At 46.1% G+C, this 19658-nt stretch overlaps 1 protein-coding gene across 2 annotated transcripts in view; it reads right to left on the bottom strand.

Moving 5' to 3' along the window:
- LOC144761595 (uncharacterized) overlaps positions 1-19658 on the bottom strand; it is a 489105-nt gene that overhangs the window by 6294 nt on the left and 463153 nt on the right. For both annotated transcript variants that reach the window (XM_078646893.1, XM_078646894.1), the window contains exon 20: positions 15514-15634. In XM_078646893.1, the coding sequence (XP_078503019.1) occupies positions 15514-15634 (121 nt within the window). The remainder of the gene's footprint in view (positions 1-15513; positions 15635-19658) is intronic.

Genomic DNA, 19658 nt, shown 5'->3' with positions numbered 1-19658 from the left:
TTAACTGTAACTCCTTGCGACATGGAGCACCAGGTATTAAATACGCCACATCCATCCTGTCGAAAGGAGGGCGCAGTGAAAACTGTTGCATGACTGTTTTCATGTAGCGATGTGATAGTTTTCATAAATAAGCCTCTGTGGGTCAGATGTAATAAGCGTAGATAAATATATTTACTAAGATTGCTCTGCGGCACCTGTGCACAACTGGCAGCCTTACGTTCCACACAGACTCACACCAAGGAGCAGAGGCAAGTGGGCGCTGTCCAGTATAGGATTTATACTGGAAGCACGCCATTCCAGTATAAATTTCTATATATGGACAACAGTATATGGGCTAGACGTACTGGATGTGTGCTCTGTACTGCAGCACATATGCATTGTGTTTTTTTTAATTTAGAAATCGACACACTTCTCCTTGTTTGGACCTGCTTTCAATAGGCTATTTTAGTAAAACAGGCTTCGCATCAAGCCCAATGGGTGTGTGCAGTTTCACCCCAAGGTATGCCCCCTTGAGGCAAAGCAACACAACCAGGTTTTGGTGCAGTGAAAAGGCCACCTTGCCTGTGTATTTTGCACCAGATGGTAGATAGCATGCACTGTTTTGTGTTACCTTGGGTTGCGTTGCATCGCACACGCACACATCATTAGTAAATCTGGGCCCTTGGCTTGAGTTGTCCAGCATTTATTTACAATAACAGTGTGTTCTACTTCCCTTTGGCTTTGTAATGACCTCAGGCTGGGACTTTTCCCTGCTAAACGGTCCTAGTTCTGTACATGTTGATGCTTAGAGGGAGAATAGTTACTCTGGTCTAGTCACTTGCGTATTCTTAGTCAAATTCAAGCCTTTTCCAGTGATGATTGCACTTTATTGATGACACAAATAGCACTGAGTGAGACATGACCTTTTGCTGCCCCCTCAGGCATTTCCCTCTCCTGAGGGATAGCACTATCTGTATTTTATCGTTTTTGTAGTGTGCTTCTGGGGTGATTGTGATTGGCACCACCATCAAGAAGCAGGGCAGTTTTGCCCAGCCCCATGCCTGTAAGAGGCTCCGTGGTGCACTTTGGGTGAGATTGACAGCACACATTGCATGTTTCACAGTGAGGGTCACTCTGATCATAGACCGCTTTATGAAGCAGGCTGTGACCACACTGAGAGCTTCCCTGCAGCTCATAAGGTGTGGGCAGCAGGCGCACATCAGTCTTGAGACTGCTGGCCACGTCCCCAATCCAGAAGGTTCTCTATATTTTCTGATAGTGCCAATACGGCACTGGTAGTAAAGTGGTGACGGTTGTGTCCCAAAGTTTTCTGCAGCTCCGGCTTTGTTGCATTTTATATGGAAGAACAGTGCCCTGGGGACTGAAAACAGTCCGAGCCCAGCCTGGAACATTTGCCCTGCTGAAAGTATTGCTCCTTGATACTTTATAGCTGAGGTTCAAATGAAAGAAGTGCATTTTGGATTATTATATTTTAGGACATTGAATTATAGGACTGCACTGAGTGGCCTTTTTTAGAATTAGTGAACCACCCCCCTTCTATCCTGAAGATATTATTAATGACTCAAAAGACAAGTCAGTTATCTTTTTTCTCCTATATAGGGTATTTTCTGTTGTTATAGATGGCGGAAATATGATATATTTTTTTTTAATGCTGTTTTTTGTTTTTCATAAGTTTGAACATTTAACCATAGCATTATTTATCATTCATAATGTCATCCAAACAGTTACAAAAAGTGTATGGATACAGAAAGGTTTACATGTAGCATCATATCGACAGGTATACCAGTGTCACAATGCTGATGAAACTCCTGGGTCTTGCAATTGCATGCATAATACAGTAACATTTTCAATAAACATTTATTAAAGCTGTTTTACATAGAAATTTATGTTCACTGTGCCTGCTGTTGTCAGGCGCAATTCTATTTGCAACAACAAGAAAGAACCCTCCAGACCTATATTTCTTTTATAGCTTGCTAAGAAAAGCTCAAAATTAGGGCATCAAAGAAGCATTATCCTCCACACTGAAGGTAATAAATCATTATTACAAATTTTTATTTCAAATTTTACTTTTTTTTAAACTTGTTTATCAAATATTTTGTACCAGAAGCAAATATACATATACCATATTTTTCAAGACAACTCAATTTTTACAAAAGTATCACTTCATGCCATTAGTCAAATATGATACATACAACACAATTTGTTGCAACATAAATAAAATTGCAAATAGTAAAACAATATCATTCATCTCATCCCCACATCCAAGCACACCTCTCACTGATCCACAACTACAACCCTTACATACAATACACACACACTCAACACCCCAATCCATGGGGGTTGCGGAGGAAGGCGTGAGTGATACGGTGAATTGGAAGGTCTTGTAGTCTGCTACCAGTGCCGAATGGAGGTTGGCGAGCCAAGTGGTAATACAAGGCACCACTGCCGATGTCCAGGTCATGGATGCGCTTGGACAGGCTGAGTGCCAGGTCCAAAAATTTGTTGAGATTCTTGTGAAGAGCATTTCGGTTTTTTATGCCTTATATAAAGTGTGTCCCCTGGACGGTAAGCTCAATTTCCGTTGTCGCTGATAGTATCCTGGATATGTGTACCCAGTATGTCACTATTTGGGGGCATTACCAGACCATGTGGGGGAATGTGGCCTCTGGACTCTGGCAATGTCAATAGACGGAGCATACATTAGTGCCAGCCTGTATTGAGTTAGATATGTGTGATGGAGATAACTGAATTGCCTATATTGTATTCTGGCATTTGTGGATATCACTTTAGGGATCCCCTATGCATTGCAGCCATTGTTTGTCTGTGATCGAAACTGCTAGTGCTGAGTCTTCTTAGTACTCAAGCAGTGGTGCCAGCATGAGCAATGCATCTGGCCTTAGGAAGTTGTATAGCATGGTAATCACCTTCCTGCTCGCGCCATGTGTGAGGAGTACCTGTAGCATGTTGGATATTGTGGGGTCAGTCTGCAGATTCCCCCCTGCCCCTGTCACTTGATGCATGAGTGTTGCATACAGCAAGAAGGTCCCCGTGGACACCATGTAATCATCCGACTGTGTTTCAAAGTCACTCAGATTTGAGTCTGTGTATAGGTCGCCCAGGTGTTGAGGCCAGCGGCTGTCCACTACGCCATTTCTGGCCTCTTGATGTAGGTGTATGCGCTGAGTGGTATCTCGAGAGGGAGACCCGGGGCATATGGTGGGGGTTTATGTCTACCTAGTACATAACTCCTCCAACTTCTATGGCCCGCTGCCATTAAGATATTTCACTGCAACTTCAGTGCTGATGGTTTGGAACCGAACAGCCACTCTACATTTCGGGTTGTCGAAGACCTAGGGCTCATCGTTCCAATCTGGCAAGGTTACGGCCAGCCAGTGCGCTTGGGCCATTTGAACTGTGCCACCACATAATAGTGTTCATAGTTGGGCTCCCCCGGCCTCCCTCCGAGATAGGAAGGTAGAGCTTCGAGAGGGCGACTCTGGTCCTGGATTTGCCCCAGACTAAGGATGTAAGGAGTGACCTTAGGTCTCTGAATAGTTTGCTAGGGAGATGAAAGGGGAGGACTGCGAAAAAATATGGAAGTCTAGGGAGTAGGATCATTTTAGATATTGCAATGCGGCCCATGGGTTATAAGGGTAGTTCAGTCCAGAATGGGAGTGTAGGGCGGGCATTAGCAATCAGGCTTCCTAAATTCCCTTCTATCAGGTCCTTCTGCACGTGGTAAACTTGCACACCCAGGTACTTGAAAGAGTCACAGGACCAGGCGAGTGAGGCGTTGGCTAAACCAATCCTTTCTTCTGCAGATAGAGGTGTAATTGGAAATAGTAATGATTTATTCCAATTCACCTTCACCTTTACCTGAAATGCGCCGTGATTATTGAGCATGCTCACCAAGTCTTGTAGAATTGCCTGTTGGTCACGTAGCTAGACCAGCGGATCGTTTGCGTATAACGAGACAACGTACCATTGATTGTAAGCCCTGATGGCCCAGTTAACAACATGGATATGGAAGAGCACACGCCAAGGGCTCCATGACCAATTCGAAAATAGTTGGGGATAGGGAGCAGTCTGGTGCCCCGCTCTATCTCAGAGGGTTTGGAAATGATCCAGCCTGTCTTCACCCACGTACATGGTGTGGTATACAGCAGCTTCACCTACTTCAGAAACTGAAGGACCTGCCATATCCTGACAAAACCACATGCAGATAGTCCCACGCCAGGGTGTCAAAAGCTTTCTCGATATCCAGGGAGGCTATCTACATCCAGTCCACCTCCATTTGCACCCAATCCAGCAGTTTGAAGAGACAACGGAAATTTAAGCCTGTGCTCAGGCTGGGATGAAGCCATTCTGGTCAGAGTGTAAGAGAAGCTGCACCACTTCGAGAAGACTCTTGGCCAGCACTCTGCCCAATATTTTATAGTCCGAATTCAGGAGAGATAGTGGGTGATATGAGCTAATTTCCAGTGGGACTTAGCCGGGCTTAAGCAGTACTACCAGCACTGCCATGCGGAGGGATGGTGGTAGCACACAGCGATCGAACGCCTCTTGGTAGAGGCTAAGTACGCGGGTTGTCAGTTACGCGCTAAACATTACGTAAAGCTCTAAAGGCCATCCATCTGCTCACATGGTTTTACCTCTTGCCAGCTGCTGGATTGCCTCTGTAATTTTGTCTGTCGATATGGGTATCTCAAGGGCATCGTAATATGTCTGTGGGATTTTGAGGGAGGGCGATACATCCTAGGAATTGTTGTAGCTCCTGCTGATCAAGGTGAGCAGATGCCTTATATAGCGTGGCATAATATTTATGGAACGAACTATTGATCCCTCCTTGTGTGTTTATCAATTGGCCATCAAGGGTGTAAATGGCTGTTATAGGAGTTTGGAACATTTTATTTTTCAGCAGCCATGAAAGCGTTTTACCCGCTTTATCTCCCTCAGTGCGTTGTCTAACAAGGAATTGTTTATAGTCCAGGCTGCATCTTCGGTCCAATGCTGTTTTGTGGGATAACTTGGCTTTGGTTAATAAGAGTATAATGTGTGGATCTGTGAGGGAGAGAATTCTCTTTGAATTTTGGTTTCTAAATCTTGCAGCTCATTAGTAAGGGACATGCGTAAGCCGTATACTACTTTTATTGCATGCCCACGCAAAACTACCTTCAATGCATCCTATTCCATTCCAGCATGGGATGCCGTGCCTTCGTTGGTTTGAAAATAGGGCGTGATGGATTGCGAAAGGGAAGCGCGCAGGGCAGCATCTTTTGGCACTAAGAGGCATATTACCAAGAAGTGCGTTAATGAACGCACATCGCACTTCTTCATATCGCCGGCAATCGCCGAATTTTTTCGCCGTGATAGCGCGCAATTATCAATGCGCATCACTTAGGCAAAATTAAATCCGGCGATAGTCGGCGATATGGCAAATTAGCGCATGAAAACAAACGTTGTTTTCATGCGCTAATGTGTGCATTGATAATATGGGGGGGTGAATTCAGCTTTATGATCCACACCCCCATGTTATCAATGCCTAACACCTGGTCAGAGCCTGCCTAGGTAATAGGGTGTTCCCACCTCCAACCACAATTTACATGTGGTTGGACGTGGGAACGCCCACTTTGCATGTCATTAGCGATGTTTGTTGCTGACATGCAAAGTGGGCTTGAGCCAGGCATTAGAATGCCCTTGTGGATAGGGCTCTAGAAGTATCGCCGCTTTCTCGGCATAATTCGCCGAAAAAGCGGCGATACTTCCCCTTGCTAATATGCCCCTAAGTGCCCCCCATGTTAACTGCAACTGCAAGGAGCTATGGTCCGATTATGTACGGGTGAGGTATTCCGCTTGGGTAACCATGGGTAGGGCCACGGCTGAGCAGTATATTGCATCTATTTGTGTGTGTAGGTCGTGTAGCCCCGAATACTGAGAGTACACCTGCTCTGTGGGATATTTGCCTCTCCAAGCGTCCAGCAAATGCATGTTGGTACCCCATGCCTGCATTTGCTGTGATAGGAGACTGGATTGCGCCCTGGGAAGTGGTGGGTGCGATTGGTGCAGGTCAAGGTTGGGAGTGTAGTTGTAATCCCCACCCCAGTAAGTGGGGGCCGACGTATCACGGAGTAGTGACGGGGACAGTGTGAGTAAATATGCAGACCGCCCCATATTCGTTGCGTATAGTGATATTAGTGCCACTGGGGAGCCATCTAGGAATTGTTCCGGTATCGCATAGCGGCTGTTCGGATCTGTGCGTGTGTGGAGCATCTAAAGCGGGGTCCCGGGTGCCACCCATATCAGGGAACCCCTTGCGCATCTGGAGTATATGGTCCCTATTACTGTGCCCCTTAAAACGCTTGCGCAAGGATGTGATAGTTTGCACAGTCAAAGTGAATCTTTTGGAGGAGCACTATGGAGATCCTACGCCTGTGCAAGTATTGGTATACCATATGTCGTTTGGCATGCCCCACCAGCTCACAGACATTCAAAATAATTAAAAGCAATTAGTTACCCTGCATCACTTGTTTTTAATATGTTTCCCCTGGTAAGTGTTAACGTTGTACTGGTCTGTGGGGACCAGCCATGTGTGTGTAGCCTGCCAGTAGAGACAGGAGTCCCTTGTGATGCTGCCCTTAGTGTGCATTTTGTGTACAGCATGTGTGACTTATTAATTTGAATAGAACGTTTTTGAGAGTTTTGGTGCCCAACTCCCGAACCTAGGCCTGTTTGCCAATGGGCAAAGGGCCGCCACACTTAATTGCGAAATAAATTAATATTAAATAATTAAGAGATAACTGTATTAGAGAAAAGTATAGAAAGAAAAGATGAAGAGAGAATAGATATGGAAAACATTGTCTAGGTGGTTCTATAACAGACACTTATCGTGAGTGGGGCGTGGAGACGTGACAAATTCATGAGGCCCGCTTTGATAGTGAGAACTTGCTTAGTCCAGAGTTTGTCTAGCGTTGCGTATCTTGGTCTGCAGTGCCAGTTCCATTCGCAGTGGTGCCCTTCGCCACGACCGATTTGATCACATGAAGTCATCTGCGAGGTCACATCGGTACCACCTCCCAGCACCGCTGTGACTCCGTTAGTTTGGAGGCGTGCTCCGTTGTGATGTCTGTTTCGGATTCCGATAGTGGAGGGGATCTGGCGTTTGCTTGTTTCTCAGCACTTCTAACTGGCTGCGCTCTCTCCTTCGCTGCCTGAGCTTTGGTGGGGCGCTGCAGTTGGCCGCCACCACGCATCCCACTTTGCCTCTGGGGCTGCCATTTCCAAAGGGGACTACTCACCGCCTGTGGGTTGTGCAACATTCTGTTTTGTTCCATCCTGCACTAGGCCTCTTCCGGGGAAGAGCAGAGTGTGGATTTTTCATTGTGCTGAATCCGCAATGTGGCAGGGAACTGCAGAGCATACTTTACTTCGTGATCCCTCAGGCATTTTTTGACTTCCAGAAAGGAGAACCTGCGTCACAGCACTGCTAGCGTGTAGTCCGGAAACATGTGCACTAAAGTGTCCTAGACCTGCCACGGCCTGTGGGCCCTTTTCACCTGCAAGATATGGTCTCTGTCTCAGTACTTGAACGGGCGGGCTACTACCGGTCAGGAAGGGTTACCCAGGCGAGGGAGTCCCCTCGGCACCCTGTGGGCCCTTTCCACTGAGAAGAACTTGGAGCGTTTGCCCTTCAGTATTACTATGGAGAACCAGGTCTCAAGATATAGCTGCAAACTTTGGCCTTCAATGCGTTCCGGCAGGCCAACGATGTGTACATTGTTCCACCAGGACCTGCCTGCCTGATCTTCTGCCTGGTTTCTTAAGTACTCCACCTCTCTTTGCAGTGACTTTATTTGCTCTGATGTTGTGTCTAGCGTAGGTCTCATATTCATCAATGTCAACTCAGTTTCCTTGACCCTATCCTTTAGTTTTTTATGATCTTTGCACAGGAATCCCATCTCCACACACAGAGTCTATTTTGTGGCCCAGCGTTGTTTTTATGTCCATTACCACAGACAAAAGTTCATCAAAATGGAGTGAATAGTCTGTTTTGTCCAATAATACCAGATGTGTGGTTTGGGCAGCTTCAGCAGTGTGAACGCCCGACTCCAGCGAACTCCCAGCCTGGGCCTGGGGCCTGTCCACCTTAGTTTTACTCATCTTGTTGTAGGGAGGAAGTTGTGGTACGTTTCAGACAGACAAGAGACAAAAGTAAAGGGGCTCTGGCACTACAGAGCGGTCTGCGCTTCACTGCCCCTGGGCCCACTCAAGACCCGCTGTCAATTTTGTGTAATGTCCAGCGCAGAGTTTTTATCCTTATTTATCCCTAATGAAGGGGAATCCCGATTAACTGGCTGAAGTATAGGGCTGAGGTCCTGGCCTCAGTGCAAGCCCCGGTCACACCGTAAGTCCAGACACCCAAGTCCTTTCTGTTTCTTTAAATATATTCTACTTTTATCTTTGTCTCCCTATGATTTGGGCTTCAAAGGATTGGACAGGCTCAAGGTGCCCCACCAGCGTCGTCAAACTCAGCCCCTTAGGGTACTACGCCTACTATGTCTTGCAGGTATCAGCTGGGGTCAAAGCACATGCCCCAGGGGAGGAATGCAGGTCGGGTTTCTCTACGCCCGCCTGCACCACTGTGTGCGGTCCAGATCCCACCGCAGTGCACAGCCGCTCGACACAGGACCCTCTGGCACTACTCTCTGTGCCACCAAGGTCCCCCTCCTCACCGGGTGACACCGCAGGCCGAGGCAGCCACGTCGACATATACAAAATAGATTTATGTACAACGTGCATCTGAGCTGAATTATTTCAACGCGCTCTCAAATGTGGGGACCTTGAAAGGAATCACATTGAAGAAAATAAATTGCTAAATTTTGCATGGTTTTCCCACGCAGGGATTGAAAACAAGTTCTTTGTGTCAGGGCCCCACAACTAATTTTTGCTAAGGGCCCCACAAGCGTTTCTGAAAAGCCTGTTGAGTGAGCGCTAACAAAGTTTACTGTGTTCTGAACCCTGTGAAGGCTCTAGGCTGTAAGAAGAAAGGAGTGTCTGAGCCTAACATTATCACTGTACTATTAATGCACAGAGTTTAGGAAAGAGGCTTCATGCATTTAACTGCATATCTCCAAAAGCGAGTGGCTATAGAGTGAATTTCTGTGACTGGAGACAATTATGGGCCTATTTATGTAGCTTTTGTGTCACCCTTGCGCCTCGCAAGGTGGCGCAAGAGCGACACAAAACCTAAGAAGGATTTATCAGGCCACCTTGCATGGCCCTCAGTGACTTTATAAATTTAGAGTAACGCAGCGCAACTCGCAACGTTGTGGTACTCTGCACCAGGGAGGCCTTCAATGGGTGGAGCGGGGATACTCCCGCACATCCACCTATGTCTTTTGGAGCATTCCCAGTTTTACTAACCCTGGTAAACCCAGGAATGCATCAAAAGGCTATGCCTCCCTAGGTGAGGTGTAACAAGGAGAAATATCTTTATTTCTCCACGTTACTTCCTCTTTCTACCTATGCTGCATTCTGCAGCATAGGTAGAAAGAGGAAAGTGAATTGTTTTGGACTGGAAGATGTCCCTTCCTGTACACAAGCAGTCCTGCTTACAAGGCAGGCACCTTTGCATCATGGTGCAAGAGTGGCTGTTTTGGAGCTAGGGAGCACATTGTGCACCAGCGCTGCGAAAGGGCAGAAATAAACTGTATATTGTTAAGTATGGTGCATTCCTGTTCTTTCTCTATCAAGCAGCGCAGCAAGGTGACTTGCTGTGCAGCATAATATCTTTAAAATGTGCTCCTTACTGACCCATGTATTGCGTGGCAAATATTGATTCTGCAATTTTGTGCCGTGTGGGCCTTTTTAATGTAGATACATTGCATAGCTTTGCAGACTAAAAGCACCCATAAACATACTGTGTTGAAATCATGGAGCAAAGCTACTGTTACAACAAAGATAGTCCTTTTCTTTTTTGTAGCTCCTAATAGCAAGTGGTGTTCTGTTAGAGTTTTGTCCAGTTGGACTCAAGCTTTCTTGGGCAGTCATAATGATGGCCAGAACAGGTAGGATGCAATTGTCAAGATGGCCTATCTTGTCCAATTCATAGAGGAACCCCCTATAGAGTGGAGCAGGTCCAATGGGCTACTAGAAACGACAGGAACAACACTCAAGTCCACAACAAACCACTTTTGCATAGGCAAGAGTGTTGCAGGGTCAGGAAATCTCTTTGATGCAGAAACTCAAATAAAGGACTTGGAAATTTCCTGGAGAGCCTAATAAGCTTAAGAAGGTGGATGTCATTCTATTTTTTGAAACTCAAAGAATGGTGAAGGGGAAAAGGGCCTGCGAATGACCATGTTACCTCCTGTGTCCCCACCAAGTTAGCTAGGGCTCAGAGGCGTTCTTATCGACTTAATGTGCCTGGTGATGTCACAGGCCATCTGTTATACACTGCATTCTGTGATATGATCTTGCATTCTTTATATGTAAGTTATTGTAGAAGTTCTTGCCAAAGTGAAATCTTCATTTGGGGTGCTGTGTGTGTGTGTGTGGCGGGGCAGAGAAAGCATACATAACCCAAGCTATGATTGCCAGTCCTGATAGTAAATACGTAAATACACACTATTATGGTCAATGTCTGGTCCTCATAATGATGTGTGGGTGTGAATGTGTTTAACGTTTTATAAATATGTGTGTTATTTCATTCTAGGGTGAATGACATAGCTTCAAAACCGTGAAAGTGACCAATTGTGTTCTCACAATCATATTCTAGTACCAAACAAACACTGGCACAGCTAATAGGTATGGGCTTAGGAAATGAGCAATGGATTTGTTGTATTTTTTTATTTTTATTTTGCAAGCAAATGCAAAAGAAATCAAGAACCCAATTTGTTCATTGGGGAGAGGGGATTCAATTGCGACAGTGTTCCCTCCTTGCCAACACAGTGGTCCACCACCCCAAAGCAGTTAGGCTATAAGTTTGGCCACAGCGGTGATTACTCTGTCATCGCTGTGGCCAAACTTCTTCAATGGGCTGACGAAGTAAGGGCCATCAGAGAATAGTCTATATGTCTGTCCATACAATTAGGATGGGTGGACATATAGCCATTTTTGTAACTATCTATCACCGCCAGGTAAACCCTGGCAGTGAGGGACAGTAAATATGTAACAGTGTCTCCTGGGTGAAATGGGATTTTCAATTTGAAAATAAAAAAATAAAACTGCTTGATGCAAGGCTCAATCATGTCGACAGAGCCTTGCAATTAACAGCGGAATGTACTGGCAGGTACATCTGAGTTGACTGTTCCTGTCGATTCAGGTGTTCCTGCCTATGCTCTATAAGTAACCACCATCTTGGCACTCACTATGTATGTATTTGTTTATGTTTATTTCGGAAACATGAGGCTGGCAAAACAACTTCATCTATCTCTAACCTAGACCCCAAAAGCATAGTCTTGCATGTATGTGGAGCCAGGATCTATAGAGACTGTAGAGGAGGAACTCTGCACATCTTATCCTCATTTCCAGAAATGGACATTGGTCTGCATAAAATGCATCAGCATTGCCATTACCATTGCTGAGCTAGAGATGATCAGTAAACCCATGTTACCAAAAGAAGTATTTTGAGACCAAGGATACTCTTCCATTCATGATTCTTGGGATTACTGAGCAAAGATGAATGGGAGAAAGGTACATCTTAAGTCAGAGAGACCTGAAGTTTAGAGGGCAGCCTACTGAAACGGGGCATCTGCCTTCAAATAGCAATCAAGAGACTAATATGTAAGTAATATATTTGGGTTGCCTCTGTGTTTCTAAGAGAGTGACCAGTTTATGGAAAGACACAAAAGCAAAGTTTCTCACTGATGTTGTGTTATCCCCTACATGGAGCCATAGATGCAGAGGGCAAAGAAAAGATTGTGGGGGACATAAGTATTAGGTCATAGGGTGATATGAAAAGATCTCTAGAATAATGGATGAGCAGATACGAGCACCACCTCATCCATGCAAGAATAAGGTGTATTGTTCTGAAGCAACTTATGTGTGGTGCACTGCCAGTGCGTCTCCTAAAGGCCTGTTTGGCTCTGTACCTGTGTCCCTAATAAGGCACAGCCACAGAGGCAAAGGGATTCCCTTATTTGCATGGGGCCATAAACCCATGCCAATGAGGGAACACCCTCTCAAAATAGGGCTGCGCTACATGTGCACTAACACTATCAGTATAACAGAAGGGGCCGCAAAAGCGTCCCTTATGTAATGCCACAGTGCCCTGAGGCACACAAAGCAAGGTCACATGCCCATTGTGCCCCCAGCACTAAGTATAAAACAGCCGATGATTATTTTATTGAAATATTGCGTGTTAAGGAAGGTGGAGAAGGATAATAAAGGTCATGTTGTAATTGGATCTCCAATGTCTCTTCTCTCCTGTGCAATTCCTGTGGAACACCTGCACAGGAGAGCATTAAAATTTGTACCACAGTGTTAATATGAATTTGATGTATGTGCATACCAATTCCATTGATTTCGAACAATCCATAAATCGATTAGAGAAGCTCGCAGACCTAAGGGGTTAACTGCTCTGACTGATTGAGTTCCATGTGACAATTGTTGAGATAGTCATTGTATATTATCTCAGTCCAGTGGGCATATTGGGTGGTCCCTGTTATAATTGTGTGACTTTTACAAAGTTGGCATTTTTTGCCTTAGCCATTTGGTGCCTGCAACCTGTCTCTCGTCACATAACGAGGTGCAGTTTGCAGTTGGGCTTTGTGTATTCTTCCTAGACACCCACACACAATGGGAGCTTAGGTGTGACTGGATGGGCCATAACTGGCAGGATGGGAGGGAGGAGCTGGGCTGAGCCTCACTTACCCCTGAATAGGCTGTGTCCTGTCTCCATACAAAGGGCTGTATACTCCCTGTAGTTAGTCCGGAGCCAGAGCCAGGAAGGCAGGGCATCTGTGTACTTTGAAGGCATGCCTCTAGACGTTTCTCCCCACTTCAAAGGCACACATTTGTATAAAAGAAGGACCTCAGACACCACTGCTTCAGCACACTTGTGGACCTGTGGATATTCTGCCGGAAAGGACTGCTGTGCTACTACAAAGACTGCTACTTAGCTGGACTGCTGTTCTGAAGGAATTACTGCCTTGCTGTGCTGTCCTGCTGCCTGCTAGACGCTTGCCTGGTTGAGAAGGACGGACCTGCATCACTTGAACCCAGAATCCAGAGTTACTCCAAGGGCTTGTTTGCTGACCGTCTGATCTGAAGCCTCAGGGACATAACAGGGTTCCAAAAATATTGCTTCTGCACCTTGGCTCTGACCTCAGTGAGTTCACCCTGCCAAGTGGTGTCACCCCAGTCCTGGACCCTTGGAAGTGGGTTTAAGGTGCTTTGACAACCTCTGTGGATTCAGCAGAACTGGCACATCTCTTCTGCTGAGTGGCACAACCCTGAGCAGAACCAATGCATCTCCGTTATTTTGTGGACTGGACCAGTCGTAAAGACTTGCATCACTGTCAGAGCCTGCATCGCCTTCATAACCACCACTGCACAACGTATTCTTGGCGCGGGCCCTCACATCGCCCGTTGACGGCAGCCTAGAATATGAAGCCAGATTCCGCATCACAGCCTCACAGCTCTTCCGAACCGATGCATCATCCAGACTGCACGCCGCATTTCCGATGCCAGACTTTGCATTACAAGCCCCGTCAATGGGACACTCAACATCGACGCAAGAGGACCTTGCACCACAGCATCTCAGAACAGACAATCGCCTCAGCTGCAAAACGCATCTTTGAGACGGATCCACACAAAGCTCCGCAAACCAGGTTTTAAGTTGGCTCAGGCTTCATCATGGTCAACCTGAAATTGTCACTTTATCCCGGTCCGGTTCAACCAGATGTCCACAGTTAGTACTTTACACCTTTTGGCGCTATTTTCTCCAAAAACGTTATAATTCAATATCTCTGGTTCCACTGATTGGACTTTTATCATTTTAGTCTTGTTTTATTTATGAAATTAAGCTCTAAGGGGTAGATGTAGGTAATTTGGATTTACCGATTCATAAAAACCGAATTTTACCGTTTCGGTATTTATGAATCGGTAAATCCAATGTAGGTAAAAATTCGGTAAAAAATACCGAATCGGTAGGATTCGGTATTTACCGAATCGGTATTTACCGATTCGGTATTTGCCATTGATTCCTTTGGGCCTTGAGGCTCATAGGAATCAATGTCAATTACCAAATCGGTAAATACCGATTCGGTAAAATTACTGATTTGTCAAGGGGGACAGGGTGTCACTTTGACACCCTGTTGCACCCCTGATTGTGGCTTGTGTGCCATGTGACACACATACATGCCCTTAGGGCATGTATGTGTGCCACATGGCACAGGTGTACAGGCACAGATGTGCATGTATACAGGAATTCGTTATTTACCATGAAATAGTATTTCATGGTAAAACAAAAATTCTAAAGGGCCTGTGGCACTGTTTTCAGTGCCACCTAGTCTAGATTTACCGATTCGGTAAATTTACCGATTCGGTATTTTACCAAATCGGTAAAATTACCGAATCGGTAAATTTACCGAATCGGTAAATTTAAGGCCCCCTATATCTTAAGCCCCAAATACCGGTCTGTAACGGCCGAAATTTGGTATTTTCGGCCATTACCGACCGGTATTTGGTTACCTACATCGGGCCCCAAATTTCTAACCTGGTGTGGAATGTTTTTGTGTGGTGTTTTCACTATTTTGCTCTTTGAAGGAATGCAAAAATACTTTACACATTGCCTCGAAGTTAAGCCTGACTGCTGTGTGCCAAGATTCCAGGGGGTTGAGCACAGGTTAATTTAGAGTTACCTTTTGCCTTACCTTGACACAGTGGGGGCTTCTCCACTAAGGAGCGTCCCCCCACTGCTCAAAAGGAAACATAAAATGATAATAACGTATCATTATCATTTTATTTTTCCTATTGAAGTCAGTGGCTCGCGGGCTGGGACTGGCCAGAGCAGGGAGAGGTGTGGTTTACACTCCTTAAGTGTGCATGACTGCTTGGCCGGCCTTCTCGGGCTGGTCGCACAGTCTGGCGCACTTTGCATCTTGCCCACCAGGTTTGCTTTACGCAGCCTGGTGAGGAACATGCAAAGCCTCCCAGTCCCAGTCTGAATACCCAACCACGGTGCTCAGACCAATCACAATGCTGCATTGCAGCATTGTGATTGGCTATGGGGAGCCTGGGAGTCCAGGTGCTTCCTGCTGCCAGTGGAGACAGGAAGAATAGGATGCAGGATAGGTGGCGGCCAGACGTCCCATGTAAGTGTTTTTTTTTTAAATGTCCTTTTGTCCCCGCCTCACCACTTCTGTCCGGTAGTAGCTGCTACTTCTTTGACTAGGATTTTGATTGCTGCTTACCCAGGGCTCACTTCTCAATTAATCAGTAACCCAATATCTAACGGCTACAAAGATTAAGGGAGACAAGCACAACAGCAACAAAGTTTGCCTGAAGACTCACTTTTCTACTTTTACCACAGTGCCATCGGGGAAGGTGGTTTCTTCACGCCCATCTTCAAATAAATGTTTCACCGTTCGATCAGGAAAAATAATTTCCTTGGTACCATCAGTGTGGTGTTTTTCTGTGGACACAAAATGTTTACATGGATATTTAACTTTGTGTTCTAAACATTTTTGTGTTAGTGAGAGATACAATGAAAGCATGTAAATTACAATTTTTTTTCTAAAATCCATTTGTAGCATAAGGATAAAAAAAAGTCTCTTCCTTGAATAGTAGCGAATACAATAAAGTAAGTAGGGCAAATAACTGTACTCTACAAAATAGACATTGATAGAAAATAAGTAAATTCATGTTTCTTAAAAAAAGTTAAATTATGTATCTACAAAAAATAAGTGTTTTATTCACCAAGAGAGAATTCAGAGATTCCACTATTTCATATGAAAAATGTTTACCATATAGTAGGCTAATAGTTGATGTGTCCTAAAACAGCGTGAAGCAAAACAAAGATCGGCCAAAACATCATGACTATCAGTAAAACGCAAAACATGTGTAATGTGAGACAGCACGTTAAAATGACCAAACCAGCCATCTGTTGGATGAGAAAGGTTGAAGCGAATGGTAGCAAGTGTATGTGGAATCTGTTAAGTAAACTGTTAGACCTGGCCCTTTTTGCAGGGTTAGCCCCGCACATTTTGCCTAACTCCTGTATTTTTCTGACCCTCTTTTTGTTGGCTTTAGGACTCTTGGCACTTTATCACTGATAATCAGTGCTAAAGTGCATGTGCTCTCTCCTTTAAACATGATATAAGCCTCCAAAAAGAAGAGGGAAGAACGGCTGACAAAGGTTATGCACAAGTGCCTATGAGGTATGATATGAGTGTTAGAGTTCTGTGCACAAGACGTCCAGAGTGTGCTGTACCAACACTCTACTGCAAGGCAGATCCAAAAGTCATATACAAAAAGACGGTGCACCAGAGAAGAGAGTCCACAGCATCCAATTCGTTATGAATGATTCTTTTATTGATTTTCCAATTATAAAAACCAAACTTTGGTTAATAGTCAATAAAAGAATCATTTATAACGAATTGGATGCTGTGGACTCTCTTCTCTGGTGCACTGTCTTTTTGTACATGATATAAGCCTGTTCGCCATGTTTCATTTACTTGTAAGTCCCTTGGACAGAGGTATCCCATATAACCAGGGCCTGTAAATTAAGTGCTACTTGTGGGTCGGCAGTTCTGCTGGCGCCACCCACAGAAGTAGCCTTTCAAACCTGTCTCAGGCCTGTCACAGCAAGGCCTGCATGCCCAGTTTACTGCACATTGACTTGGCATTTAAAGTTACTTGCCAAGTCGTAGACTCTCCTTCTACTACTTATAGGTGTCCCCTAAGGTAGACCCTAGGTAGCCCTATGGACAGGGTGCTCTCTAGGTAAAAGGTAGGACATGTGCCTTTATTGTTGTAGCTTGTCCGTTTAGTGATAAACAGCCTATTTGGTTTCTCTCTGCTGTGAGGCCTACTTGTCCCATAAGCTAGCATTAGGAGTTTCTTTATAGGTACATAAGAGGTAATTCCTGATCTGAAAGGAATAGCATTGCCATGTTTGGTATGTTTGGAATAGTGGTGATAAATCCTGCTTACTGGTGTAGGTGGATTTTACATTACTATGTTAGAAATGCCACTTTTAGAAAGTGGGCATTTCTATGTACTTATGACTGTGCTTTGCAGCCGGACTGCAGTCCACGTCTGGGCCTGGTTGTCAGCTGCACTTTGCAAAAAGAACAATTGATGGACAGAATGCAGAACAATGTCATACATTCACCCCAGTACAGAGATCTGGGTCTAAATCCATAGGGGCATATTTATGAGTTCTGGCGCATCTCTGCAAATCAGCAGGGATGCGCCAGAACAAATGCGTCACGCAAAACTACCCTTGCGTCACGGCGGACCCGCCGCATTTACAATGCGGTGCGCCGTGGTGCAAGGGTAGGCAGATGCGGGACGCATCTCGTGACGTAAGGGCAGCGCATCGCTGGAGTCGCGTCGCAAGCGCGACACGACTCCAGCAATGCTCGGGTGTGCCCTATACTTAACGTGCTGCGTCAGTCCTTACGCCTGCTCCAAGCAGGCGTAAGGAATTGACGTAGCAGCGTCGCACAAGTGCCTGCGTGAAATCTTGTAGATTTCACGCAGGCTCTTTTGCGAGGCGCACCTGCCCCGGAACGCCCACCCTGCGCCGGAACACCCACATGTGGCGCAGGGCTTTACAACGTGACGCATCTGCCTAGATGCGTCACGTTGTAAATGGGTCGCAGGGATGCGCCACGTTTACGCCGCCGTTGCGTGCGTGCCTCATAGTTTTTTTGCTCACCATGCCATTCCAGTTTGGACCCAGCCATATGCAAATCAGTCTTGACCCTGCGCCCTATGGGGACAGTCTAGCCCGAACTGCCAAGCCAGGTCCTCCCTGGACTGGAAACAAGCATCCTAGGACTAGTTTCGGGATTTCAGCCCTAATCAGCCAGGATAGCTTAACTCCAGTAGCATGGAGAGCACAGGACCCACGTCTGGTCATACTCGTCCCACTCGGGGTGACAAATGCAAAAAGAACAATTGATGTACAGAATGCAGAACAATTTATACATTCACCCCAGGACAGAGATCTAGGCCTAAATCCATTGGGGCAGATTTACGTTTCCTGGTGCATCCCTGCAAATCAGCGGGGATGCGCAGGGAAACTTGCGACATGTATCTCAATCCTTGCGCCACCACGGATGTGCTGCATTTACAATGCGGCGCATCACGCCACAAGGAAATGCAGATGCGTGTCGCTACTGCTGCCGTAATGTTGGCGCAGTGCTGGAGTTGAGTCACAGGCGCGACGCAACTCCAGCACTGTGCCAACCCTGTCTATGTCTAACATGGTACGTCAAGCCTTACGCCTGCTTCAAGCAGGCGTAAGATTTTGAGGCAGTGGGGTCGCAAAAGTGACTCAGTGAAATCTTGTAGATTTCACTCAGCCACTTTTCCGAGGCGTTCCTGCGCCGGAACATCCGCCCCTGTGCCAGAACGCCCACATGAAACCTGACGCAGGTTTCAGTGGCGCAGGGCTTTACAACGTGACGCATCTCTCTAGGTACGTCACGTTGCAAATACCCCGCAGCATGGCACTGGCTTTACGCTGCCGCTGCATCACAGATGTGACGCAACGGTGGCGCAAAAGTGGCGTACGGGGCTTGTAAATCTGCCCCATTGTTTTTTTGCTCACTATGCCATTCCAGTTTGGACCCTGCCATATGCAAATCAGTCTTGCCCCTGAGGCCAATGGGAACATTCCAGCCAGAACTGCCAAGCCAGGGCTTCCCTGGACAGGACACAAGCATCCTAGGGCCGGTTTCAGGCTTTCAACCCTCTTTAGCCAAGATAGCTTGACTCCAGTGGCATGGAGAGCACAGGACCCACATCTGGGCACACCCGTCCCACTCGGGGTGACAAATGCAAAAAGAACAATTGATGGACAGAATGCAGAACAATGTCATACATTTACTCCAGTACAGAGATCTGGACCTAAATCCATAGTTTTTTTCCTCACCATGCCATTCCAGTTTGGACCCAGCCATATGCAAATCAGTCTTGACCCTGCGCCCAATGGAAACAGTCCAGCCTGAACTGCCAAGCTAGGTCCTCCCTGGTTACTGGAAACAAGCCTTATATGTAATGTAATGTAATGTAACCAGATTTATAAAGCGCATGGTTTCCCGGAGGCATCCCAGCGCTAAACAATGAGCCACGCTCACAAGAGGACCTGTTTCGGGCTTTCAGCCCTCATCAGCCAGGATAGCTTGACTCCAGTGGCATGCAGAGCACGGGACCCACGTCTGGGCATACCTGTCCAACTCGGGTGACAAATGCAAAAAGAACAATTGATGGACAGAATGCAAAACAATGTCATACATTCACCCCAGAACAGAGATCTGGGCCTAAATCCATTGTTTTTTGCTCAACATGCCATTCCAGTTTGGACCCAGCCATATGCAAATGAAGGGTGATGCCCAGAAACCGATCCCAGGATGCTTGTTTACGGTCCAGGGCGGACCTGGCTTGGCAATTCGGGATGGACTGTTCCCACAAGAAACAGGGTCAAG

This window comes from Lissotriton helveticus, chromosome 6 (genome assembly GCF_964261635.1).
Source record: "Lissotriton helveticus chromosome 6, aLisHel1.1, whole genome shotgun sequence".
Lineage (NCBI taxonomy): Eukaryota > Metazoa > Chordata > Amphibia > Caudata > Salamandridae > Lissotriton > Lissotriton helveticus.
This window is presented reverse-complemented; position numbering and strand designations above follow the sequence as displayed.